Genomic DNA, 24,694 nt, shown 5'->3' with positions numbered 1-24,694 from the left:
TCAGTTTCTGTTCCGTTTTTCCGTTCCGTTTTTCCGTATGGCATATACAGTAAACAGTAATTACATAGATAAAATTGGGCTGGGCATAACATTTTCAATAGATGGTTCAGCAAAAAACGGAACGGAAACGGAAGACATACGGATGCATTTCCGTATGTTTTCCGTTTTTTTTGCGGACCCATTGACTTGAATGGAGCCACGGAACGTGATTTGCGGGCAATAATAGGACATGTTCTATGTTAGAACGGAACAGAAAAACGGCAACGGAATGCATACGGAGTACATTCCGTTTTTTTGCGAAACCATTGAAATGAATGGTTCCGCATACGGACCGTATACGGAACGCAAAAAACGGCCAGTAAACGGGGAAAAAAAACGCCCGTGTGCAGGGGGCCTTACTATTTGTTTCTTTTGTTTTCCTTTTTTTTTTGTTGTCATGAAGTCACATGAAAGGTTATTTCACATTAAATTGCATAAGTCGGCCGGCGCCCCTGTGACTGTGCTGGTGTCATGTGTCTGATGTCGTGTTGAGCGAACTTGTGTTTTAAGTTCGGCGTCTAAAGTTTGGGTTCAGATCATCGAAATATCTCGTTATGGATTCTAAATTCCGTTATGGTTCGTGGTAGCGGAATCCATAACGCGATTCTTCGATAACCCGAACTTTAGACGCCGAACTTAAAACAGAAGTTCGCTCAACACTAGTCTGATGCCACAAAGTCAGTGTAGCCCCTGGCAGACAAATGAAAAAAGTATCACTTGTACAATAATGCCTCTTGCGCACGGCCGTATGCCCTCATATGAGTGCGGGACAATCGCCCCGCGGGGCGGCCCGATGTGCACAGCATCATTGTAATCTATGAAGCTGTGCGCTCCCGTGCGCACGATCAATGCCGCTCCGGGACATATGGCCCGCTCATGGACCGTATATCTTGGAGGGCATACGGTCGTGTGCAAGGGCCCAAAAATCAGACGGCGGAGAAGACCTCACACCCCTGCATCATACCTCCCAACTTTTTGGATGGTCAGAGGGACACTTATGGTTCATTGTATAAAAGTCAATTTTTCCTCCATATTTATACCCTTTAAGGCCTCCTGCACACGACCGTATGGCTTTTTCAGTGTTTTGCGGTCCGTTTTTCACGGATCCGTTGTTCGGTTTTTTGTTTCCGTTGTGTTTCCGTTTCTGTTCCGTTTTTCTGTATGGCATATACAGTAATTACATAGATAAAATTGGGCTGGGCATAACATTTTCAATAGATGGTTCCGCAAAAAACGGAACGGAAACGGAAGACATACGGATGCATTTCCGTATGTGTTCTGTTTTTTTGCGGACCCATTGACTTGAATAGAGCCACGGGACGTGATTTGCGGGAAATAATAGGACATGTTCTATCTTTAAACGGAATGGAAAAACGGAAATACGGAAACGGAATGCATACGGAGTACATTCCGTTTTTTTTGTGGAACCATTGAAATAAATGGTTCCGTATACGGACCGTATACGGAACGCAAAAAACGCCCAGTAAACGGGGGGAAAAACGGTCGTTAGCACACCAAAGCGCAAAGCTTAGGCTACTTTCACACTAGCATTTTGGCTTTCTGTTTGTGAGATCCGTTCAGGGCTCTCACACGCGGTCCAAAACGGATCAGTTTTGCCCTAATGCATTCTGAATGGAAAAGGATCCGCTCAGAACGCATCAGTTTGGCTCCGTTCCGTCTCCATTCCGCTTTGGAGGCGGACACCAAAACACTGCCTGCAGCGTTTTGGTGTCCATCTGACGAAATTGAGCCAAACGGATCCGTTCTGACGCACAATGTAAGTCAATGGGGACGGATCCGTTTTCTCTGACACAATATGGCACAATAGAAAACGGATCCGTCCTCCATTGACTTTCAATGGTGTTCAAGATGGATCCGTCCTGGCTATGTTACAGATAATACAAACGGATCCGTTCTGAACGGATGCAGACGGTTGTATTATCTCAACGTATCCGCACCAAACGCGAGTGTGAAAGTAGCCTTATCTGAATATAGAAATTTTAAAAATTCTAATTCCATCCAATAATGAAATAATATACAAAGCGCGCTCAAATAGACAGAGGGGAACCAGACAAACACTTTCTGGACTAATATTGTAAATGTAAGAATGCAAATCTATACCTCAGACCAAAAAGAGGGACGTTTAAGGAGAAAAAAAGGACGAAGGGACTTGGTTCCAAAAGAGGGACCCTCGGGAGATCTGCTGCACTGTATATACTGGATCAGGTCTTGTATGTATTTATTTATTTTACGCACTTAGGCTCCATTCACACGTCCGTGGTGTGTTCCGGACCCGCAAATTGCCCGGCACCCCTATAGAAATGCCTATTCTTGTCCGCAAGCTGCGGACAAGAATAGGACATGTTCTATCTTTTGCGGAGCTGCGGACCTGAAGATCGCATCCATTCCGTCCCCATAGAAAATGAATGGGTCCGCTTTTGTGGAACGGATGCGGACGTGTGAATGGAGCCTTATATAGCGCTACTATATTCCGCAGCAGCGCTTTACAGACATCAGCATCGCGCCGTCCCCAATGGGGACCACAATCTCAGGTCTTGTATGAATACGACCTTGGAGACGTCATGAGTCACTTCTACAAAAGTTCTACAAAAATTCCCCCCTCTTTTTAGGCTTTTTGATGCATTTCTTTGAAGTCAAAGCCAAGGACAGATCATAGATGGAGGAGGAGGCCCAGAAAGGCAGACCGGAGTCTTCTTCTCTTTTTGAATCCCCTTCCTGATCACGGCTTCAAAAACTGCATCAAAAACCCTGAGAGTGGGAACCGAGCCTTAAAAAATCTGCTGCTTATTGAGAGTGAACTCGCCCTTTGTACCTGCGGGGAAGTGGGCGGATGGAGGAAACATGTGACTGCTGAGTCAAGGGGATGGTCATGTGTGATCCAGAGGCTTTATTACTGCTGCAGACCCTGGAGGAGAAGCACTCTCATCATGGGGTTAGGGGTATTCACATCCAAGACCTTCCTGGTCCTCCTCAGCTTGGTCTTTGTGGTAAGTGTATCAATGTTTTTCCTGATGGTGTGTATCTCTATATAATATGCATATGTAGCAGGGCTGAGTTTGTCATTTGACACAATCCAGTACTAGATCAGAATGTGTTCTACAAAGCTGTTGCGTTCTAGTAACTCAGGGCGTTCTCCCCGGACGCACAAAGAGGAGTTACATGACCAGTTCTGCTAGGGATCTACAGACAACTGTTGCTATATGGATGTAGCAGAGCTGAGTTTTCTTTTTTTTATACTTTAGACCGTGATGCACATAAGCATCTGTTGTATCACAAATTCAGCTCTGCTTCATCTGTATACGTTTTCATGTTCTCTAGGTCTGTACGCTGATGATTTGTGTGTCAGGGTTGGGTTATCGGACAACCTTTTCCGAAAGGGCACCATAGGGCGACTTTATTGTTGGGCGGTTCGGGTTATGACAAAGTGGCATGTTATTACTTGAGTCTGCCGGAACGTTCCAGCTGCCCCCATAGGTAAGGGCCTAGTTCACACCGTCTGTCTGTTCAGTTATTTAATCAGTGATTGTGGGTCTAAACACAGAACAGGTGCAAATCTGTCCATTATACCAAGGGCGTAGCTATAGGGGAAGCGGCTTCTTTGGGGCCCCAACTCAGAAGGGGCCCACCCAGGAGGAGGACTAAAAGATTTTATTGTCAAGACCCCCTCAACAGTATCATACATCGCTGATGGAAATCACTGACCAAACACTGACGGTGTGAAAGCAACCTTGGGCCTCATGCACACGACCGTTGTTGTGGTCCACATCCGAGCCGCAGTTTTTTGCGGCTCGGGTATGGATCCATTCACTTCAATGGGGCTGTGTGCTGTCCGCATTCGTTGCTCTGTTCCGTGGCCCCTCAAAAAAAAAAAAATTCAATGTCGCATATCCTATTGTCCGTTTTGCGGACAAGAATAGGCATTTCTACAATGGGCTGCCTGTGCTGTTACGCAAATTTGCGGAAGTCACACGGGCAGCTTCCGTTTTTTGTGGATCCGTGGTTTGCGGACTGCAAAAAACAAAACGGTTGTGTGTATGAGGCCTTATAGTGGAGTTAAAGGGATATTCCGGTCATGCAGAGTTACAGCCCTCAGCTAACTCCGGAACTCCCATAGAAATGATGTAAGTGCGTGCAGCCCGACTGGCTCCGCTGTTCATTTTGGGGGGGGGGGGGATCCACAGGGTACGGGGTCCTCAGGGAGCCCCTTATCTAATGGTTATGCCCTATGCTTTACATAACTGGAATACCCCTTCCAGCTGTCCTATCAGTAATAGTGGAGGTAAAGTTTCAGTGGATGCAAAAGGAATCAGAAGTATAAAGGAAGGACTTGTACTTCTCCTTCCCGGTGGATCCACTTCTGGCTTTGGCTGCAAATCCTGCAGGAAAATGTGACTCAAAACCTCCTCCAAAAATGGACCCACCCTTAAAGTTTCAGCTGCCTCCATGGGTAATAGTGGAGTTGAACCCATCGATTAGGTTCCTGTCTTTACTGTAAACACAAAGCTGCATGAAGGCGCAGCATGTGATTCTTGCCTAGAATTGTGACATCGCCGGCTGCGCTTGTGCTGTTCATCTTTCCTGTTGTGATCACGAGCCGGTCCGGCCTCGTTCTCGTATCTTATGTACGTCTCCTCTTTGCTTTGCTTTTAGCCATTTATTTATTTATTTATTTATTTATTTATTTTAACCCCTTAGTGACCACGCACATTTTTATTATTTTTTTCAAAATCTAATTCTAAGAGCTATAACTCGATGTACTTGTATGAGGTCTTATGTTTTTTGCAGGACAAGTTCCAGGTTTTTTAATGCACCATTTTGGGTACATGTAATTGATTAAAGCCAGCTGTTTAGCTAAAATCCCCTATGGCGTATTAGTGGTCACTAACAAGGGGTTAATGTTTAAAGGGTTTTTTCGAAGACTTGATTTTTCGATGACCCATTATTAAGCTCCCAGCACACAAACAATGGCTTGCGTTCAGCTTTTCGTCCCAACCCCACTCCCCTCCCTTTCGCCCATCCACAGACTTGGCCGGGTGAGCTCACATCTGTTTTCATTGGGGAGAGGGGAGTCGCTCACTGCCAGACTCCGGCGGGAACAAAGGGTTGGGCGTGTTGAAGTTCTTCCCCCATCTGCCATCGAGGGAGGGTCAGGACACCCCTATATACACACAAGATATTTGGCCGTTCCCACTGGAATCTTATCTGGTCTGTATGGGCATCTTTAGGCTAGGCCATCAATATTTGAATGCTGGGGGTCCGATCTGGACCCCCCACCGATCAGCACCGTGGGAAAGTTGTTTGTTTACACAGGTACTGCAGCTCAGGTGTCTACTTGTAGTTTTATTGGATTTCTATGAACTTGGCCCTAATATCGGTGTCACCATTTACATATGACTCTGTACAGCGCTGTAGTATATGTTGGCACTGTGCGGGGTTCATATATTTAGTACCAAGGATTGAGCCGTCATGTGATTTATCCCTCGCCAACCCCCCTCATTCCCTTGCATTGTGTTTTACATTTTCTTCCTGGTGTGTTGTAAGGCCGGAGTATGTTCTGGTATATGTGCCTTTTGGACGGACAAAAAAATACTACATGCAGCATTTTTTTGTATTGCCGAAAGCCGGCATATATACAAGAAAGCGTGCGCGTTTCCCTGGCGGATCCTATCACTTTGAATGGGGATCCAGTGGTGCACGTTGGTATCCGTCTGTGCCGGATACAGTGAACGCCGACAGTCTGTTCCGCCTGGAATTAAAAAGCAGATGTGATCCAATTCCTCATGTACACAAATCGCAGAGCTGCAAAAGACATCTGTACCGTCTGTGTTGCATCTGTCTTTTTTTGCGGATCCATTGACTTCAATGGGTATGTGATCCACATTTTGCAGCCAAAAAGTTAGAATGTCCGTAAAAATGTGGACCATAGACCAATTGAAGTCAATGGGTCCTCAAAACAAAAATGCACACGGACCACGTCTGTATTTTGTGTATGCGTGGTTTGCGGAGTGCAAAACTAACAGCGTCGTGTACATGAGGCCTAAGGCTGGGATACACACAGAATTTTTGGAGCACTGTTCCAGTTGTTATGCAAGTTGTATAGGATTGTCTCAACCTGAAAGTTAACTGCACACCACCTGCTGCAGTCTACAAGAGAACCGCACTAGGGTGAAAACACTGGACAGAAAGCTGCACATGAATGGCTGGACTGGCCTTGAGTGGCCAAATCCTAGTCTAACCTTATGGCCACACTGTAAATGCTGTGGAAAATCCTCACTGGAATTGCAGTAGTTACAGTATCCGCAACATGGATGAGATTTTAAAGGGTCACTAACTAAAGGTCAGACGCTGGGGGACTGAGCACAGATACTCCGATCCATCCCTAGAACAAGGTGAGAGAAGAGTGTGCATATTGTGTGAGGGGCTCCATAGATATGTTTGCTCTCTCGCATCCACCCCCCACCAATCAAAAAAAAAAAAAAAAAAAAAAAAAAAACACAACTTTTAAACTACTGCCCCTCATCCACATGCTGTGAAATCTGTACATAACTTGACAGGTGGTGCCCTTTAAATCTGCAGCATGTCTATTTTATGTTGCTGATATCTGTGGAAAATTTCACCCTTTACAATCCAGTCGGCAGTTTCCAGATGGAAATGCACTGCCGATTCCACAATGTGGTGCGGATTTTGCGGTGATGAAAAATCTGTACATACTCCTAGGTGTCGCACGGCTTTTCTATGACCCAGAGGGTAGAATAGTTACACTATAGGGCACTATACACTGTGTGGGCACCAATGACTCTAAGGGGATGTCCACATGAAGGATTTTACAGCGCTATTTTGGCCGAAACTCCGGCACCTGTGTCCCCTCTGCCTCCACTATGTATCCTCAGCGCTGAGGATCGCTGAGCGGCGGCTTAGGGCCAGTTCACACAATTTTTTTTATTTTTTTTTGGCGCTGATTTTGGAGCGTTTCCGCCTCAAAATCAGTGCAAAAAAGTGTCTCAAAACAGCCTTGCATTCAGTTTAATGGGGAACACTCGTTTTTTTTTTTTCGTTTTTTTTTCATGAGGGGGAAAAAGTAGCAGCATGCCCAATCCGTGCTGAATCTCCCATTGAAATAAATGGGGGGGGGGGGGACGAAAAATGACCATGTGGCTTTTGCACACTTTCCAGATGGTTTTTATTGTGGTTCCGTGTCAAAAAGCACAAGATGATGGAAGAGAAGAAAAAAAACAACTTTCAATTAAACGGCCATTGGTTAAAAAAAAGCACTGGAAAAAAAAACACGTGAATTGGTTGTGTGAACGTACCCTTATAGCCATGGCCGCACCAAGGCGCGTGTCTTTTCTCTGCTTGAAGCCATTGCTCAGCAATCCTCATGATGCGGGAAGCTGAAAGGACGTGACTGCTGCTGAGTTTTCAGCAAAATTTCGGCGCGGCTGTCCGAACCAAAATTTTGCTGTAAAAGTTGTTTGTGTGACTGAACTTTCTGTGATGCATTACCCTACTGACATGGAGTCTAGGTGACCCAAGCTGTCATCCAGCAGAATGTAATCATGGTGGTCTGCAAGAGGAGACATAAACCTCATTACACAATAGGTATGCGGTGCTATAGTATAACAACTGATTGCATGAACACAGGGACCCTCCGGAAGGCCACACAGTTACCAGGTTTAGGAGAGGCCTCCTGTGTACCCGGGGGTCAGGTGACTGTGGAACTAGTAAAATGTCATTCCTATTGAAAGGTACAAAAGTCCACAACACGTCACACGTGATGGGAAAGGGTGCACTTTGAGATGTCTCCTGCATCTACACAACCATGTGATGCATATGGTGGAAGATAATACTTTATTGCCGCAATATACTTCCCTGTGAGGGATCTTCACTTACTGATAGCAGCAGGATGCAGGCAAGTCGCAGTGCTGTACGGGGGAGGTGCTCACCCGCACACCTGCTGCTTGGAGGTGGGGCCCATCTGGACCATACAACCCAAAATACATCGCAAATCATGTCACATGAGTCATTAGGTGAAATTTTTTTTTTATATATATTTTTTTGGGCTGAAATGTCAACTAAGGCCTCGTCCACGTTTCCGTGCCAGTGACACATCCATGAAAAAAAGCGTACGTGCTTCATCTGTGAAGGATCCGCAGTTGCTCCGTGTGTCCGTTTTTACCATCGGCGTGTCATCCGTAGTTCACGGACGTTGCTCAGCTGAAAATTAATTTCCAAAGAATATCCTATCAGTGATTTTTCACTGACCCATATACTTCTATGGGGGTGCTTGGTTTGCATCACGGATCAAAGTAGTGCATGTCTCCGTGATTTTATTTATTTTACTGACCCACAGTCAGTAAAAAAAATAAAAAATACTGAAATGTTAACAGATACATTTAAATCAATTGGTACGTGTGCTGTCTGTGTAAAATGCGGACAGCACACGTCAGTGAAAAAATGAGCTTGTTCACATGACCGTATGGCATTGTCAGTGTTTTGCAGGCCGTTTTTGAACGGATCCGTTTTTTTGTTTCAGTAGTGTTTCTGGTTCCGTTTTTCCGTATGTCATATATTGTACAGTAATTACATTTAAAAAAAATTGGGCTGGGCATGAAATTTTCAATAGATGGTTCTGCAAGAATGAAACGGAAGACATACGGAGTACATTCCGTATGTGTTTTATCTTTGAACAGCAACAGAATGCATATGAAGTACATTGTTTTTTTTTATATTTTATATATATTTTTAATTTTTTTTTTTTGCAGAACCATTGAAATTAATGGTTCCGTATACTGAACGCAAAAAACGTTCGTGTGAACAAGCCCTAAGGCTGATGGTACCATTTAGAGTACCTTACAAGTGCCAGTCAGCATCTCTGAGCGGGAACAGCATTTTACGTTTTATGAAAAAGAGCCCTGATTTTGACCTGGGATCTTATCAATAGGGCTTAACAGGAGCAGCATTAGGGCTCATGCACACAAACGTATTTTCTTTCAGTGTCCGTTCTGGGTGGGTTTTTGGTTTTTCTGCGCGGAACCATTCATTTCAATGGGTCCGCCAAAAAAACAGAAGTTGCATTCAGTTTCTGTATGTCCGTATTTCCGTTCCACCAAAAAATAGAAAATGTCCTATTGTCCGCATTACGGACAAGGATAGGACAGTTCTATTAGGGGCCAGCTGTTCCGTTCTGCAAAATACATATGCTAGTGTGCATGTGCCCTTACTCCGAACAATACAAAGATCACATTTCTGTCAGATCAGTTAAAACGGAATTTTTTAATTTTTGAAGAAAAAAAAATCTAGATATTCCGGATATACATGTTTCAGCACCCCCTGGTGTTCTTTTGGTCTCCATGTAGGCAGTATGGGGCAGATTCATAATCCCCCTACAGCTGTTTATGTGAATTATAAAATCACAAATCCAGTTTTGCAACTTTTTAAACGCGATTGTGACTAGTCTAGTCACAACCGGTCGTCTTACCCCACCCTCAATAGTTTTCAAATAGGGGGACATATAGCAAGGGTGGTGTATAGGTATGTATGTAACACTAGGGGGCGCCATAACAAGCGTGTAACAAATCTGTTTATAAATTATTCAAATAGAGAAAAACTTAAATATATTGTTGTGGGGGAAAAAGCCCTTTCATAAAATCTAATATTTTTTGCCAAAACTGCAGTGAAAAATGGTAATGTCCCATACATGGGCCTCCACCTCCCACTATGATGGCAGAGGTGGTGAGCCGTGAGTGACTCCCTTAGATTGCATAGGAGAGTTATTCTACAGCAGGGGTCAGCAATCTCTCGTACTTCAGCTGTTGTGAACTACAATTCCCAGCATGCACACTTGCTCAGCTGTTCTCAAAACTCTCATGGAGCATTCTGGGAGTTGTAGTTTCACAACAGCTGGAGCGCCAAAGGTTGCTGACACCTGTTCTAGAGGCTAATGGCTACAATAGGACTTGTGTGATATTTTACTCAGGGGCCTACATCAACATTACAGCGGTGTTCCGGTTGTTTTGATATTGATGATCTATCCTCAGGATAAGTAATCAATCTCGGATTGGTGGGAGTGCCGTAGTTAGATCCCCATCAATCGGCTCTTTGCGGAGCCTACCAACCCTATCAAAATGGTTTGGCAACAGCATTAAGAGGATAGCTGGATGCATCTTAGACTCGTATTATGTACGACATACAATAGACAACCATGCAAAGGCTATATGCCAAAAGCCAGGTATGTGCAAGCCATCCATCTATCCATGAGACAGATAACAGCCAGCATACCTTACAATGGCAGCCTTGTGCACCATAAGATATTCCAAACCAGCTCTCATCTGACTGAGAACCAGTAAACATCAAAGTTATTTTGCATCTGTTGGATGGCTTGGTGGACCTGCACACCTAGATCAATATCATTAGGGGCGACAAAGTTTTCTGATTGTCCTAACATAATATTCAATAACCTTTCTGTACAGATTGTCATGTAAAAACATTTTCATAAACATGGGCATATGGGAAAGACATGCAAATGAGCAGAATCCCTCATGAACAGTGCCCTCTATTAGTTGCATAGTGTTATGACAAGACTATTCGCTGAGATTATATTTGCTATATTGCTCTATTTGTTTTTCAGAATATTCGTAATATTCTAAAAAATGAAAATATAGCAAATATTATATAATAATTATGTAGTAAGTCAGTGATAATATCTGACACTGGAAAAGCTGGGTAATAACTCGGTGTAGATCGCGAGTTATTGCCCAGCTTTCCCAGTGTCAGATATCATCGTAGTGTAGATTGAGAATATTCTAATCGCAAATTTTTATAACAAATTTTCCAGCTTGTCATAAGACTCGGTCTAATATTCTTGTCAGAAGACTATGAAACCAATAGATGGCGCTATTATGAACAGCGCCCTCTATTGGTTTCATAGTCTTCTGACAAGAATATTTGTCTTGTCATAAGACTGAAACAAATAGAGGGCGCTGTTCATAACTTAATAGCACCATCTATTGGTTTTCATAGTCTTATGACAGCTGAAAAACAAGGCAGATTCTGCTCATTTGCATGTCTTTCCCATATGCCCATGTTTATGCAACTTGAGTTTTTACATGACAAAACTGTATAGAAAGGTTATTGAATATTATGTTAGGACAATCAGAAAACTTTTTGTCGCCCTAATGATACTGATCTAGGTGTGCAGGTCCACCCAAGCCATCCAACAGATGCAAAATAACTTTGAGGCTTACTGGTTCTCAGTCAGATGAGGGCTGGTTTGGAATATCTCATAGTGCACAAGGCTGCCATTGTAAGGTATGCTGGCTGTTATCTGTCTCATGGATAGATGGATGGCTTGTACATACCTGGCTTTTGGCATATAGCCTTTGTGTAGTTGTCTATTGTATGTCATACATAATAGGCGTCTACGATGCATCCAGCTATCCTCCAAACCATTTTGATGATTTCCATAAATTTCTAACCTTTTTATGAACCAGACACCCTCTTCTCTTCCGAGCAGGGGGTGCCTGGTTGTCTCCCATTATACTCGGGTGCTCGGCCGAATACATGAATATAGCAATGTGTTCGGGCCGAATACTTTGGTGCTCGCTCATCACTAATACTCATATGTGCACAAATAATCCCCAGCATAAAAGGCAAAGCAGTGCCACATTAAAGAATTGTGCAAAATAGCATGACGAGACAGATACAGACCAGAGATACCAACCCCGACGCACGTTTTGCCTCGCCTCCTCTTGGGGGCGTATCCCTCCACTCAAAAACCCTGCTATATATATCCAAACGAATAGGGCTAAATCCTAATAATGACACCTCCTGATAATAGTAATCTGTAAGTAAACACCTGTGATCTGTAAGCTGACCGGAGATCCAGGCTGATCCCACTGCCTCCGTGCTCGCAAAGATGGCCACCACCAGCTCGTCATGTGACCCCCCACATCGCCGGCATTCAAAAGAGATCATACCGGCGATGGGGGCAGATCCAATAGTAAGCCACACCATACCTCTCAACAGAGGGGAAGGGCGGGCGATAATGACCGCAATGAGAATGTTCTGAAGCGACCAGATATCAGCACTGGCGCCATTTTGGTTGAGGGCAATCATGCCCTCAACCCCAATAAGAAACCTATGCTTCACAGAACGTTCCATATTAAATTGTAACTGAAGAATTGAGCCAATAAGGGGAGAAAGGAATCAAATAAAAGGGAATAAAACTCATTGGTGCTGTAATGTATCAACATTATCAAGCAGACAATCCAAATACTTACTTATTACCAAATACCTAAAATGTATTTAATCAATGACCTAGGTACCCGCTTATTCCTAAAACCAAAGAGCCATGATTTATACATGTATATACCCACTAAGATCATAATTCAGGGATAACCCCTAAAAACGACATAATAACTAAGTAATTAATATACCCCAAATTTTTACATGGTGTAAAGACAGTGAATAATGTCCACATAAAAACATATAATCAAGTGAATTCATATAATAAATACCCATTGGCATTGTAGTGCATATTAACACGTATAAGCCAATCATCATAAAACAAAAAAGTGCAAATTAGTGTAGTAAATAAAGTGTAAGTGCATAAGTAACATGCAGTAAAAGTGCAAACAATAAAAAAAAAAACACTTAATCCTATCCTGGACAACCTAGACCCATGGCGCTCAAGAGATCATATATTCCCCACTATTCCTTAATGTTCAGATCCAGAAGCCACACAGTGAAAAACCCTCCAATTGTATCTAGCTGTTCACCACCGGCCAGCTCACAACTTGTCTCAGGTGTTCATATCTCGACATCACAAGGACGTAATCCTAACGTAAAGCCCAAAATTCTGAAATGCAGCAAAAGTGGTTAGCCGAAAGGATACAAGAAATAACAAAATGGTTAAAATCATAACGCCATGAATACATAATTAAAAATATAAACTGTTAAAATGAACTTGAGTGCCGGACCAAGGCCCTAGCCAGAGCGCCACCCCAGAGCAGAACACAGTCCAAAACCAGGAAGGTGAAATCTCGATTTTCAGAGGAATGGGGCAAAGCTGTTGCCCTCATTGAGTCCAAATGGAGTGACTGTATTTAAGACACAGATCCACTTAGTCTCTTTTTGACCCAATATCTTCCTCCAATTCCCTCCTCTAGGGGAAACGCTCACCCGATCAATACCCCTAAAGCGCAAGAGGGATCCATCAGAATTGTATTTTTCTTTCAAATACCTTGCCACTGTCTGCAATTGTCAAATCTTCCTCCTTTAGTTGATTCAATTGTTAAGACACGTTCTCTAATCTTCCTCCTAAACTGTCTTGGTGTCATGCCGACATAGGTAAGGCTGCATGGCAAATTGCCCAATAAATTACCCCGATTTTGTAGTACAAGTAATTTGGGTGTGTGAATTTAAATTTCCTATCTTGTACGGAATTCCAAAAATTTGCAGCCCTATCCATGTTGGCACAGGCCACACATTTACCACACTCCTTATAAGGGATACCTTTGGTTCCAAAAAGGCCCGGACATAATGACTCTGAACCAAGTGATCACGAAGATTCCTGGCTCTCTGATAAGTAATAGATGGATGCCGAGGTACAATCTGTTGCAACCGACGGTGAACCGTTAGAATCCCCCAATACTTATTTAGAGCCATACGCACCTCTTTCCACTTTTTATTGAATCCGGTAATAAACCGTATTTCGTTTTCTTTCTTGTGGAGAAGATCGCATCTCAGAGGTCCCCGTGCTCTCTGGTAAGCCTGTTCAATACATCGTACACCATATTCTTTGTTGAAACCTGCAGCGGAGATCCTCAGCCTGCAATTCAAATGATTACTCAGTTGAACAGATCCTCCTAGCCCGTAAAAACTGACCAACTGGTATGCTCTTGATAAGGTTACCTGGATGTGAGGATTGTGCGTTTACCAAGGTTTGTTTCCTGTAGTATAAATCAGTTGCAATTTGTCCTTGTTAATCCACCCGGAAGAACCACATCCAAGAATTCAATGTCTGTCTGACCCACTCCTCGGTCCCCTGCCAGATGATCAGAATGTCATCAATGTAGAGTCCCCAATATTGGACCCTAATCGCCATCGGCAGGGAATCTGTCTGGAGGATCTCCCTCTCCCACAACCCCAGGAACAAATTTGCATAAGAGGGCGCACAAGACGCCACCATTGCAGTTCCTTGGAGCAGTAGGAAGAAAGACCCCCCCCCCCCCCCCCCCCCCAAACAAGAAGAAATTATGGGTTGGGACATATTCCAACAAAGATGGAATGAATTAGCATTTCTTCCTAACTATACTGGTGGTATGTAGGAAGAATTCTGCCGCCTCAAGACCATCCTGATGTCTAATAGATGTGTAAAGCGTGTAGCGATAATTGTCTGGTTCCAAATGGATGTCCTCCACCTTCTTCAATATATCCATTGTATCTTTTAAATACGAAGGTAATTCTTCCACCAATGGGTGGAGGAAACACTCTACGTATTTGCAGATAAGCTCGTTCAGACCATTCACTCCCGATATGATTGGTCTCCCGAGTGGGTTCACCATGTCCTTGTGCACCTTGAGGAGGAAGTAAAGAATTACCGGATGTGCAGACAAGAGGTAGGAACACTGTTTCTCTGAAATAATTCCTCCTTCCACTCCTTGATGGAGTATCCCCTCTAATTCCTGTTTGAATTTCTTCAGAGGGTTTTTAGAACAATCGCTTTTGTTAAGATGACTATAGGCCTCCTTCTGGTAAATACTGGTTGGCCATATAACAATGTTCCCACCTTTTTGTCTGCGGGTTTCATTACTGCATCCTTTCACTATTCCATCTCCCTTAGTGGTGCTCACTCCCCCTTCGTACAGTTATCCATTCTGCCCCAATTGGAGATCCTCGATGGTTCTCCAACAACAAGTTGAACAAAGAGCTCCACATTGGGGTGATGTGACAGAGATGGGAACTTCGTTGATTTAGGGATTACGTTTTTTGGAAACTCAAAGTGAATTTGTTTCCTCCTGTTCCTCCAAGAGTGCAGTAAGTGTGGCCAAGGCATCCTGTTCAGATCGAGTGGTAAAATTTGTACCCGTTTTACCGCTGAAAAATTTCTTAAACAAGTTTTCTTGCGAAAAGATGTAGATCTTTTACTGTAGAGAAATTATCAAAATTGCATGTTGGTGAAAAGGAAAATCCCCTACTCAGTATCATGATTTGATCTCGGGTTAGGGTATGACTTGAAGAGTACCGTAATTACCTGCAATTTCTGGTTGCCCCTCCGGGCAGCTCGGCCCCATTCCGTGCACTTGAATGAGACTGAACTGCACATAGGTCGTGTGACCGATGACTCTGATGTTACTGCAGCCTCTTCAGACAGCAGATCGGTGGGGTGTGCCAAAAGTCAGACTCTTGCCGATCTGATGCTGATGGCCTGTCTTCAGGATAGGCCATCAATATTGCAATCTCGGACCACACCTTTTAATCTGGATCTGTCTTAAAGGGGCAGTGCAGACATGGCATATAAGTAATTTGAAAATGGTCTGAAGGTTCTCACTCATCCAGGTCATGGTATCAGCAGTAATAAGTCAGAGAAACTTGACTTGTGTGTATTTTCTCTAGAAGTTTGGTTAGTCATTGGACTGGTTTACTTAGAAAATCCAGTCCAGATCAGGATGATTACATTGTATTGTGTATGGGAATTTAATTCATTCTATATCCTGCATATCTTATCAGCCTTTATCCTCTCTCGCAGGCGGCTGCGGTAGCACTGGGCTATGTCGGCATTAACATCATTGTCACCTACAAGCAATATGAGGACTTCATAAAAAATGCCTTTGTTATGCTCCCCGCCATCATCATCCTGGCTGTGGCTGTGCTCATGTTCATCATTGGGCTGCTGGGATGCATCTCATCCATACAGGAGTCCTGCTGCGGCCTTGGCTGTGTAAGTATTTCATTATCCGAACTTCTAGAAATAATCCACATCATGAAGCCTTGCAATGAGAAGCTAGATTCCATCCTCTCCCACCACCCCTAATACATAAGGCGACCCAGTGTCGGATCATTTGACTCTCCTATATAGGTACATGGACACTATGATGCAGCTTGGTTTTATTTGACAACTAATACCCCTAAAACAGAATCTACAGGGTTGTCACTCTGATTTCTAGATTACAAGGCCCATCAGGAAATTCTAAATTGAAATGGGGGTCCCTAGCAACTAAAATTGTGTCGGGATGACCTGGCGTTCCTGTGCAGTTCATGAACATCCCATTAATTTCAATAAGAAATCGATTTGTAATGCTTTCTTTGTCCTGTGGTGGCACTGCAAGGATATTAAACTCCTGGCAAAGATCACTGCCGATCGCTGGGACCTATGATCCTCTTTTATGATCAGACCTATAACCTTTCCTGTTTCCTTATTTTCCAGTTCATCACCCTGATCTCCATCATGTTTGCTGCAGGAGTGGTCACCCTGGTCTTGGGACTTGTGTACAAGGATAAGGTGAGCTGCGAATGTTGTAAAGACTCATTTTACAAAAAGATTAGAGGGCAACTGCAGTCACGATAAATATTAGAGTTCCTCTAGGTAGGAACTAGGAAGAGTTGTGTGTTTAAACCAAATACATTCTTCTTTATATTCAATTCCATAGCCCCTTTATCCTGGGAGGAGTTTTCTCCTTTGTGGTTGTTGCCCCCTGCTGGTAATAATTGTTCTGGTATTCTAGAAGATTAAACCTGGGCATTAAAGCCTGTATTACAATTGCTGCTTTTACTACGAATGCTCGTTGGCGATCATCTGGCAATGTAATACTGCTGCCAATTGCCAAATCTTTTGACAGGTTACAAAATCGTTTGCAGGCGGCAGATCGTGGTGTTTAAGCATGATCTGTTGCTGGCAAACAATGATTTAGTATAGGGAAGAGCGATGGTATAACGATTGCTGCTCGCTATGCTGAGGAGATCGCTGAATGTAATGGCAGTGGTCTCGTCTGCTAGCGAGCAGACAATTGCTGAGAAGTAACGCTTCCTTCCCAATAATTGCCTGTTACCTGGGCTGTCTAATACAGCCTTAGGCCTCTTGCACACACACTTTTTTTTTTTTTTTCCCCCAGTTTACATTCCGTTTCTTTTGCGTTCTGTATACGGGATCATTCGTTTCAATGGATCCCCCAAAAAAACAGGTACTCCGTATGACTTCCGTTCAGATGGAACATGTCCCATTATTGTCCACATAACGGATAAGGATAGGACTGTTCTATCAGGGGCCAGCTGTTCCGTTCTGCAAAAAACAGAATACACACAGACGTCATCTGTATTTTTGGCGGATCCGTTTATTACGGACCGCAAAATACTGAAAAAGCCATACGGTCGTGTGCAAGAGGCCTTAAGAGAAAAAGGACCATCCCTTGCTATTTTTAGACAGTTTGTCTTGGACTATGATAATGGTCATCAATAGTTCCTTGTAGGACATAAGGACAGTTGTCCTAATGGGACAACTGCTCATTTCAGACCAGTCTTGGCACTGGAGCCTGGCTCGGGAGGTCCCCCCCCCTCAGCTTGGCACTGGAGCCTCGCTTGGGAGGTCCCCCCCCCCCCCCCCCCCTCAGCTTGGCACTGGAGCCTGCATACCATTTTGGGTTGACCCATGTACAATCTTAATATTTTCCTTTTTTGTACATTTTTTTTTTTTCTTTTAGATCGATCCTTTACTTCAGGAAAACATGAACTTTTTGTTTGAAAAATATGATGGAAAAAATGTAGAGAGTTCCGCCATTGACTTCATCCAGCATGAGGTACTGTGAGAAATGGGAGTTGAACCCCATACTCTTTATATTCTTCTCTGTATGCGAGCTTTGTAGAAATGTTTAATCTATAATAGGGGGATTGTACACCTTTAAGAGGACGCTAGTGGATGATACCAGGTTGTACCTGCCACTGTTCATTGCAAAGTCTCTGTTAGGATGTATGATGCCGAAGCCCTAAATTACAGATATCATTTGTATTGATCTCCTCTGAAGATCCAGCAGGTAGGTCTTTAGGGCAGTGTTGGCCTCATTGCAAAGCATCAGGATGGTAATCGGACTTTCCCTGTCACACTGGAAGATCTGTTGGTAGGCGGAGAGGTATAAAACTGCCTGCAATACATGCTTTGTCCGAGGAGTGACTCAAAACTCATCCTCCCCAGTAACCAAGATGACATGTTAATTTTACATCTAGATGTATGGACTCTATAAAGAGAATTTGATTTCTCATGACAACCCATGTGGCTACTGCATCATCTATAAAGTTGTAACTTTGATTCCCTGTCTTCTTAATGGGGGTTTCTGGTTTACAAAACCAATTCAGGAATTCTGACTTGATGGGTGTTTCCTGACCTACCAGAAAGAGCAAAGAATTGCTAAAATAGTGTTTCTTGCTCTGGAGTAATACATGTCTGCCTAATACATGGACAACCCACTCAGTGCAATAAGAAATGAATGTAATTCTGTTTCTCCTGTGGTGGTGTTGCAGGCAAATGAAACACCGGAGCAAAAACAAACCATGCAACAGCACTCTGCAAACATAAACGAGTAACTATAATAGTGCCATACTCACTATACAAAAAGTACTACTGCTACCTGATAAATGTGAGATCCTTGGCAAATACCGGTACATTTTGTACAAAATCATTTCTGCCTGTCTGCCAATGACAACGTGATCTCTTTAGGACAGAAACCTACAATAAATACTACCCCTATTGTGCCATACTGGCCTCCATTAAATTCAGGGAATGCAGGTTCCACATGCATGCTGATCCCACTCTGTATTATAACTCTTTTGGTGCCACAATGGCCTCCAATAAATGCAGGGAGAGCAGGCTGCAGCTTTATACTTGAACTAATTAAAAACAGCCTATGGGATAGACGGGTTAGTTAGGAGTGCAAGACCGGAGTCGACTAGGATAGGCTGATTTTAATTAGTGCAAGTATAAATCTGTAGCCTGCATTCACTGGAGGCCATTGTTGCACCAGGAAAATAATGTGGGCTCGGTATACATGTGGAACCTGCATTCCCTGAATTTAATGGAGACCAGTATGGCACCAGCGGAGGTAGTATTTAGTGTAGGTTCCTGTCCTAAAGAGATCGCCTTGTTGTTGGCGGACAGGCAGAAATTTTGTACAAAATGAATTTGCCAAGAATCTCACATTGATAGTGTAGCATTAGTACTTTTTCTATAGTGAGTATGGCACGATTGTATTTACTTTGTTAGTTGTGTGTGTTTTTTGCTTTTGTTCTTTCAGCCATGGCGACGTGCACCTGCACATTGGGATGTGCTGACTTCATTCTTTGCTAAATGAAATATTTGGCATGAATCACTGACCTGTGATTAGCTTATTACTGGGGAATCCTTTTAAGAAAATTTAGATTTATCCAAAACAGAGGCCCCTTGTAATCAAATTCAGGAGATCGGGGATAGATCACTGTGTAAACAAGTGGATATGACCTGCAAGATTCTGGGTGGTGACACTGATGTAAGAGCTATAATGGCTGCTCAAAAAAAAAAACATGACACTGACATTTTCCCTATGCTGGGAAAAGTGCATTTGCCTAAGGACTATATTCCGGATGGATGTCTGCAGGGAGATCCCATACTTTCCGAGAGGACTGGGAGGTGTTATGCTGACTATCCCTTTTTGAAATGGAATACAGCTATAAAATTTAAAAGGGTTACTCCACAAAGTATTACTATGCAATGAATGTTTCAAATGAAGTAATATTGCACTAGAAACTAATCCATATATATGAAGGTAAGAATACGGGGGGGATATAATATCACTTTTCATTGAGAGAGGTGAATCCCCCTCACTGACTATCAGCCGCCCCCTCTAATAGGTACTATAACCTAAAATATTTCTTTATTACAGATTTCCTTTAAAAATCAACTTCCTCTTTAAGGGAAATCTGTAATAAAGAAATATTTTAAGTTACAGTATGCATTGGAAGGGGGCGGCTTGATTTTCTTCTACTGAAAAGTAATAACCTAATATTAACATGCAATAAAATAAATATTTTTTTTTATTACATTCTCCATCTGGTTGACCTCTTCCTATATTAACTGGTGGACGGACATGCTCAATAGCTTCCCTGCTCCCTTCCTCCTCTAAGTGCTGGCATATTGATCTCGTACAACAGTTGCTTTGGCACCTTTCATTGATTCATCCCAGCATCTAAATGAATAGAAATGCATAGCTCTATCTCTCGCTCGACAGTGGGGAAGGAAATTGTGAGGGCGTTACATACCCTATGTATCTCTGGGGCTATACTTGAGGGATTAGATTATATGCAGGGGAGGGGTTAATGAGCTAATTGCAGTGCATCCTGGGAGAGGCAGGTGTTTGAGCTGCTGCCTCCTCAAAGAAAGGAAGTCCTCCAGATATGAATTTCCCTGCGTTTCCATTCCAAAATTTAACTCGTGTGAGTTTTGCACATGGATTTGCTCCAGACCTTTTCTGCACCATGTAGATGAGATAACCGAGAGGTGGTGGTGGTCCAACTGCTGGGACTCCCATTGAAAATGAGACCAGGGACCCCGTGCCCCCCAAACTGAATGAAGTCATGTGTCTAGCATGCACAACTTGAAATTATGGAAATACCAGTTTAAAGGGGAAGTGTAATATATAACATTATGGAAGAGTTGACCAACAAGTTGAGACTTACCCCCTTCCCTGTATAATTTCCACATACCTTTTTTTTTAAATGTGCATTTTGATAGGCAAAGCATCAAGAATATAGCCCCTTTCAGTCAGACCACTCAAGTCAATCGGGGTCATCAGCGATATGGGAAATTTAAAAATATTTTTTTTTAAAAAAAGCTTTGTGCATAGCATGGGGTGATGGAGGATATTTGCTTGGGCTGTCTGGTCTAGCTCCTGGCTGCTGTTCCTAGAACCTCAATGTAAAGATAATATAATATAATCTCCTGAATTTCCTCTGTTTCTATAGTTGCAGTGCTGTGGGATAGAGAATTACACCAGCTGGGAGAACACTACTTGGTTCCAGTTTAACCACTCCGTGCCAGTGAGCTGTTGTAAGAGGAACGAGACGGACTGTCAGGGCAAACTGGATGCCCTCAACAAGATTAACACAGAGGTAGGGTGGTGATCCTCTGCAATGTGCTCATGGGATCCAAGGACTACATGGTCTGCAGACCAAATGGGGTCCTGGCCACAAATAATGATGAGCCCGGTATGGGCAAATGCATGGAATGGGAAAATATATAGAAAATGGTTAATTCAAAAGGTAACGGGCTACTGCACTCGGTAACCTAAATTATGGTGAAAAACCATGGTAGCTTTTTCTAGTCAAACCTCTCTTCTCCACCACTATATAAGCCTTGATGATCTATACAGTGGGGTGATGGGGCTGTAGGGAGAGGTGCCATGTTTGTCGCTTCACCTGGTGTAATGTATGGTCCCACTCTACAGTGTTCATCACTCCGTGGCACCTACTTGTCCTTTGTACAGTATATCAATGTAAAACAAGTGTATTTACAGAAGACCATTATTGGGCACAACCGTTCCTGCGAAAACTTGTTCCCGACAATGGCTAAATGTGCCGCACGTGAACAAGCGAAATGCTCCTTCAGCAGGTGATCATGTCGTTCAGGCGGGCACCACCAATTGTCTTTTCTGGGCAGCAGATCAAGTTGTCTAAGGTGATCTGCTGTCCAGAAACAAGGATTCTGTATTGGGACGATGGATCGCAATAGTGACCCCCTCGACCTCATACTATGGAGGAGATCTCTGCTTGAAAATGGTTGTCTTTACTTAACGAACAGCCGATGTTGGGTGCTACATCGTGCAGTCTAAACCCGCCTTTACAGTCTGCACATTTCACCTGCTTTAGTCGCGCCAGACTGACATTGTGCATCCATTGTCTTTCCTCTCCCAACTATAGGGCTGCGAAGTGAAACTAGAGGATGTGTTGAACAGAGTCCTCGGCTTCTCCATGTTGGTGATACTTGGGTTTGCTGTCCTTGAAGTAAGTGTAAAGAAGGGGGGCAGGCTGATAAATGGTTGAACACTTACCCCTGACCCAGATAAAAATGTTTATTTTATTTGAAAAAATAAATGTGAAATCTGTAGTGAGCTCTGCCACCTACAGGAGTTTGTGAGGTCCATGCAAGAGAACAGAGCACTGACCCCCTGTAACGCCTGATGGTGCAGTTTGCTGGGGGCTCGTAATGCATTGGGTCTTCGGCTGTGCCGGATGGCCCATCCAGGCAAACCTACAATCCTACTGTTTTGATACAGAGGAAGGCGGAAACCCCCTGAGATGGCAGCCAGTTGCCCCGTATTAGGAAGCAAAGTTCCTTCCCAACTCAAAGTCTGGCAATCCGAATTGATCTCTGTATCAAGGTCCAATCTCCAGGAATCTAGTACCTGTAACTTGTAATATTACACACCAAGCCGCTCCTGAACTTGTACAATGACTCCACCATCACAGCTGGGACTTTGATGGCAGACCTGAGTGACTCTGAGACCCGCACCTATCTATGAAATGGGCCCCTGAAGGTGAAGGAGCGCTCATTGTGCACGTACAGCATGGTCTCCATTACAGGGGTTGTCTGAGTTCAGAGCTGAACCTGGACATATCCCCATTTTCACCCCTCCAGCCCCCCTGATATGAGTGGAACATTTCATGCTCTGACGGTCTCCCTTGCCCTGCGCTGTATTGCAGAGGCTTTTTTGTTTATATTACACTGCTAGGCGGAGGCTTCCGCCTAGCCGTGTTGCCATTAATGCCAACGGCACTGATGGGCGGGCTTTAGCGCTGCCCTAACCGTTTACAGGCTAGTGCAGTGCTAAACCCCGCCCATTAGTTCCAATGACATCACTGGGAATACTGCTAAGTGGAAGCCTCCGCTTGGTTTTCCCATGGAGAGCCCAGTACGTCACTAACTCCAAAAAAAAAAAGCCTTTGGGAGTGTATTGGAGCATGAAATGCTCCGATGCTCATGTCAGGGGGCTGTCTGGGTGAAAATGGGGATATGTCGGTGTTCAGTGCTGAACCCCTTTAAATTTTTATGGGAGTTCCAGAAAAAACAAGTGCGCTTGGCCATTTTTGAAAATTTAATAGAGGGAAGCAGTGCATGCATGTTTCAGATGAGACAACCCCTTTAACTTTTTTTTTTACTGCCCACCAATATCCCCAAGTCTTGGCAGTTTTACCCGGTGTTTTTACTATTTAGTACATAATCGTAGATATTGTAAATCTCACTAATAACTGCAATAAAAACAGGACATGTGCCGGTTTTCTGTGAGTGGCACTTTCAGGCCAGAGGTAGAGAATCTGAAACTTGTGATCTATATAATTTTAATATCATATATTAGGGAATTGCAATTTCAATTTCCCAACATGTTGGAGCAGCTTGTGTTTATTGGCTTCTCTCAGCAATTGCATTTTTTTTTCTTTCAGCTCCTTGCTTTAATAAGCTTGTGCATCATCCACCGTAGAAATGTAAGGGAAGGATACCAGGTGCTCTAGAACCGCTCCAGAACGTCCTCAAGACATCGGAGAGCAGAAGAATGTATGATGATACCGAACGCTGTATGGATGAACCCTAGGAAGTAACTCTAGATCTTTCTAAATGTCTAATCGGACACTGGACTGTAATACTGGATAATCCTCTAATGTACGCAGTACTAATGGTTTATTTTATGGTATTATGTATATAGGAGAGTGCATGGGATTATTTCGCTTTTTGAAATGAAACCTATATATTGAATAAAATATTTGTGAAGATAGTTGTATAAATCCTGTTCGCTATTTAATTCACAACTGGGTTACCTTTCCCTGTAGAACATGGGCCCTACACATTCTGGTAATGTCTTAACAGAGCTATCCAGTTGACAAGGGTAATGGAAATACCATCTGTCTATTTGTTAATACACTTCCAGGAGGAAGAACGGCACAATGCAGAGTTGTAAGAAAACATGCTCCAGTATTGTTTTATTGATTAATGCAAGAATTTATGGAAAAGCAGGCATGTTGGTAAAACTGATCAGATCCTCTATACCACACCACACAGGAGAGCTGACAGATCCTCTATACTACACCACACAGGAGAGCTGACAGATCCTCTATACTACACCACACAGGAGAGCTGACAGATCCTCTATACTACACCACACAGGAGAGCTGACAGATCCTCTATACTACACCACACAGGAGAGCTGACAGATCCTCTATATTACACCACACAGGAGAGCTGACAGATCCTCTATACTACACCACACAGGAGAGCTGACAGATCCTCTATACTACACCGCACAGGAGAGCTGACAGATCCTCTATACTACACCGCACAGGAGAGCCGACAGATCCTCTATACTACACCACACAGGAGAGCTGACAGATCCTCTATACTACACCACACAGGAGAGCTGACAGATCCCCTATACCACACCACACAGGAGAGCCGACAGATCCTCTATACTACACCACACAGGAGAGCCGACTGATCCTCTATACTACACCACACAGGAGAGCCGACAGATCCTCTATACTACACCACACAGGAGAGCCGACTGATCCTCTATACTACACCACACAGGAGAGCCGACAGATCCTCTATACTACACCACACAGGAGA

At 43.5% G+C, this 24,694-nt stretch overlaps 2 protein-coding genes across 2 annotated transcripts in view; one reads left to right on the top strand and one right to left on the bottom strand.

Annotated features, from left to right (window-relative positions):
* Nucleotides 1-2,202, bottom strand: part of CFAP53 (cilia and flagella associated protein 53) — a 47,380-nt gene extending 45,178 nt beyond the window's left edge. The window contains exon 1 of the mRNA XM_040421093.1: nt 2,161-2,202. The gene's annotated coding sequence lies outside the window, so the exon portion shown is untranslated. The remainder of the gene's footprint in view (nt 1-2,160) is intronic.
* A 698-nt stretch (nt 2,203-2,900) lies between these two features.
* On the top strand, nt 2,901-23,857 carry LOC120992243 (tetraspanin-36-like). Its single transcript, XM_040421101.1, has 7 exons — nt 2,901-3,047; nt 15,809-16,000; nt 16,487-16,561; nt 17,757-17,852; nt 21,043-21,189; nt 21,997-22,080; nt 23,518-23,857. The coding sequence occupies exons 1-7, from the start codon at nt 2,988-2,990 to the stop codon at nt 23,584-23,586; spliced, it is 723 nt and encodes a 240-aa protein (XP_040277035.1). The 5' UTR covers nt 2,901-2,987; the 3' UTR covers nt 23,587-23,857.
* Nucleotides 23,858-24,694: the final 837 nt, after the last annotated feature.

Source organism: Bufo bufo, chromosome 2 (assembly GCF_905171765.1).
Source record: "Bufo bufo chromosome 2, aBufBuf1.1, whole genome shotgun sequence".
Taxonomy (NCBI): Eukaryota; Metazoa; Chordata; class Amphibia; order Anura; family Bufonidae; genus Bufo; species Bufo bufo.
The sequence above is the reverse complement of the archived record's forward strand: the minus strand, read 5'-3'. Positions and strand labels throughout refer to the sequence as shown.

What these genes read in the sequence shown, in the direction of transcription:
- LOC120992243 (XM_040421101.1), top strand. Translation starts at nt 2,988, where the DNA reads ATGGGGTTAGGGGTATTCACATCCAAGACCTTCCTGGTCCTCCTCAGC. An exon ending in TCCTCAGCTTGGTCTTTGTG is followed by an intron (nt 3,048 to 15,808) that starts GTAAGTGTATCA and finishes CCTCTCTCGCAG; the next exon opens with GCGGCTGCGGTAGCACTGGG. An exon ending in TCAACAAGATTAACACAGAG is followed by an intron (nt 21,190 to 21,996) that starts GTAGGGTGGTGA and finishes TCCCAACTATAG; the next exon opens with GGCTGCGAAGTGAAACTAGA.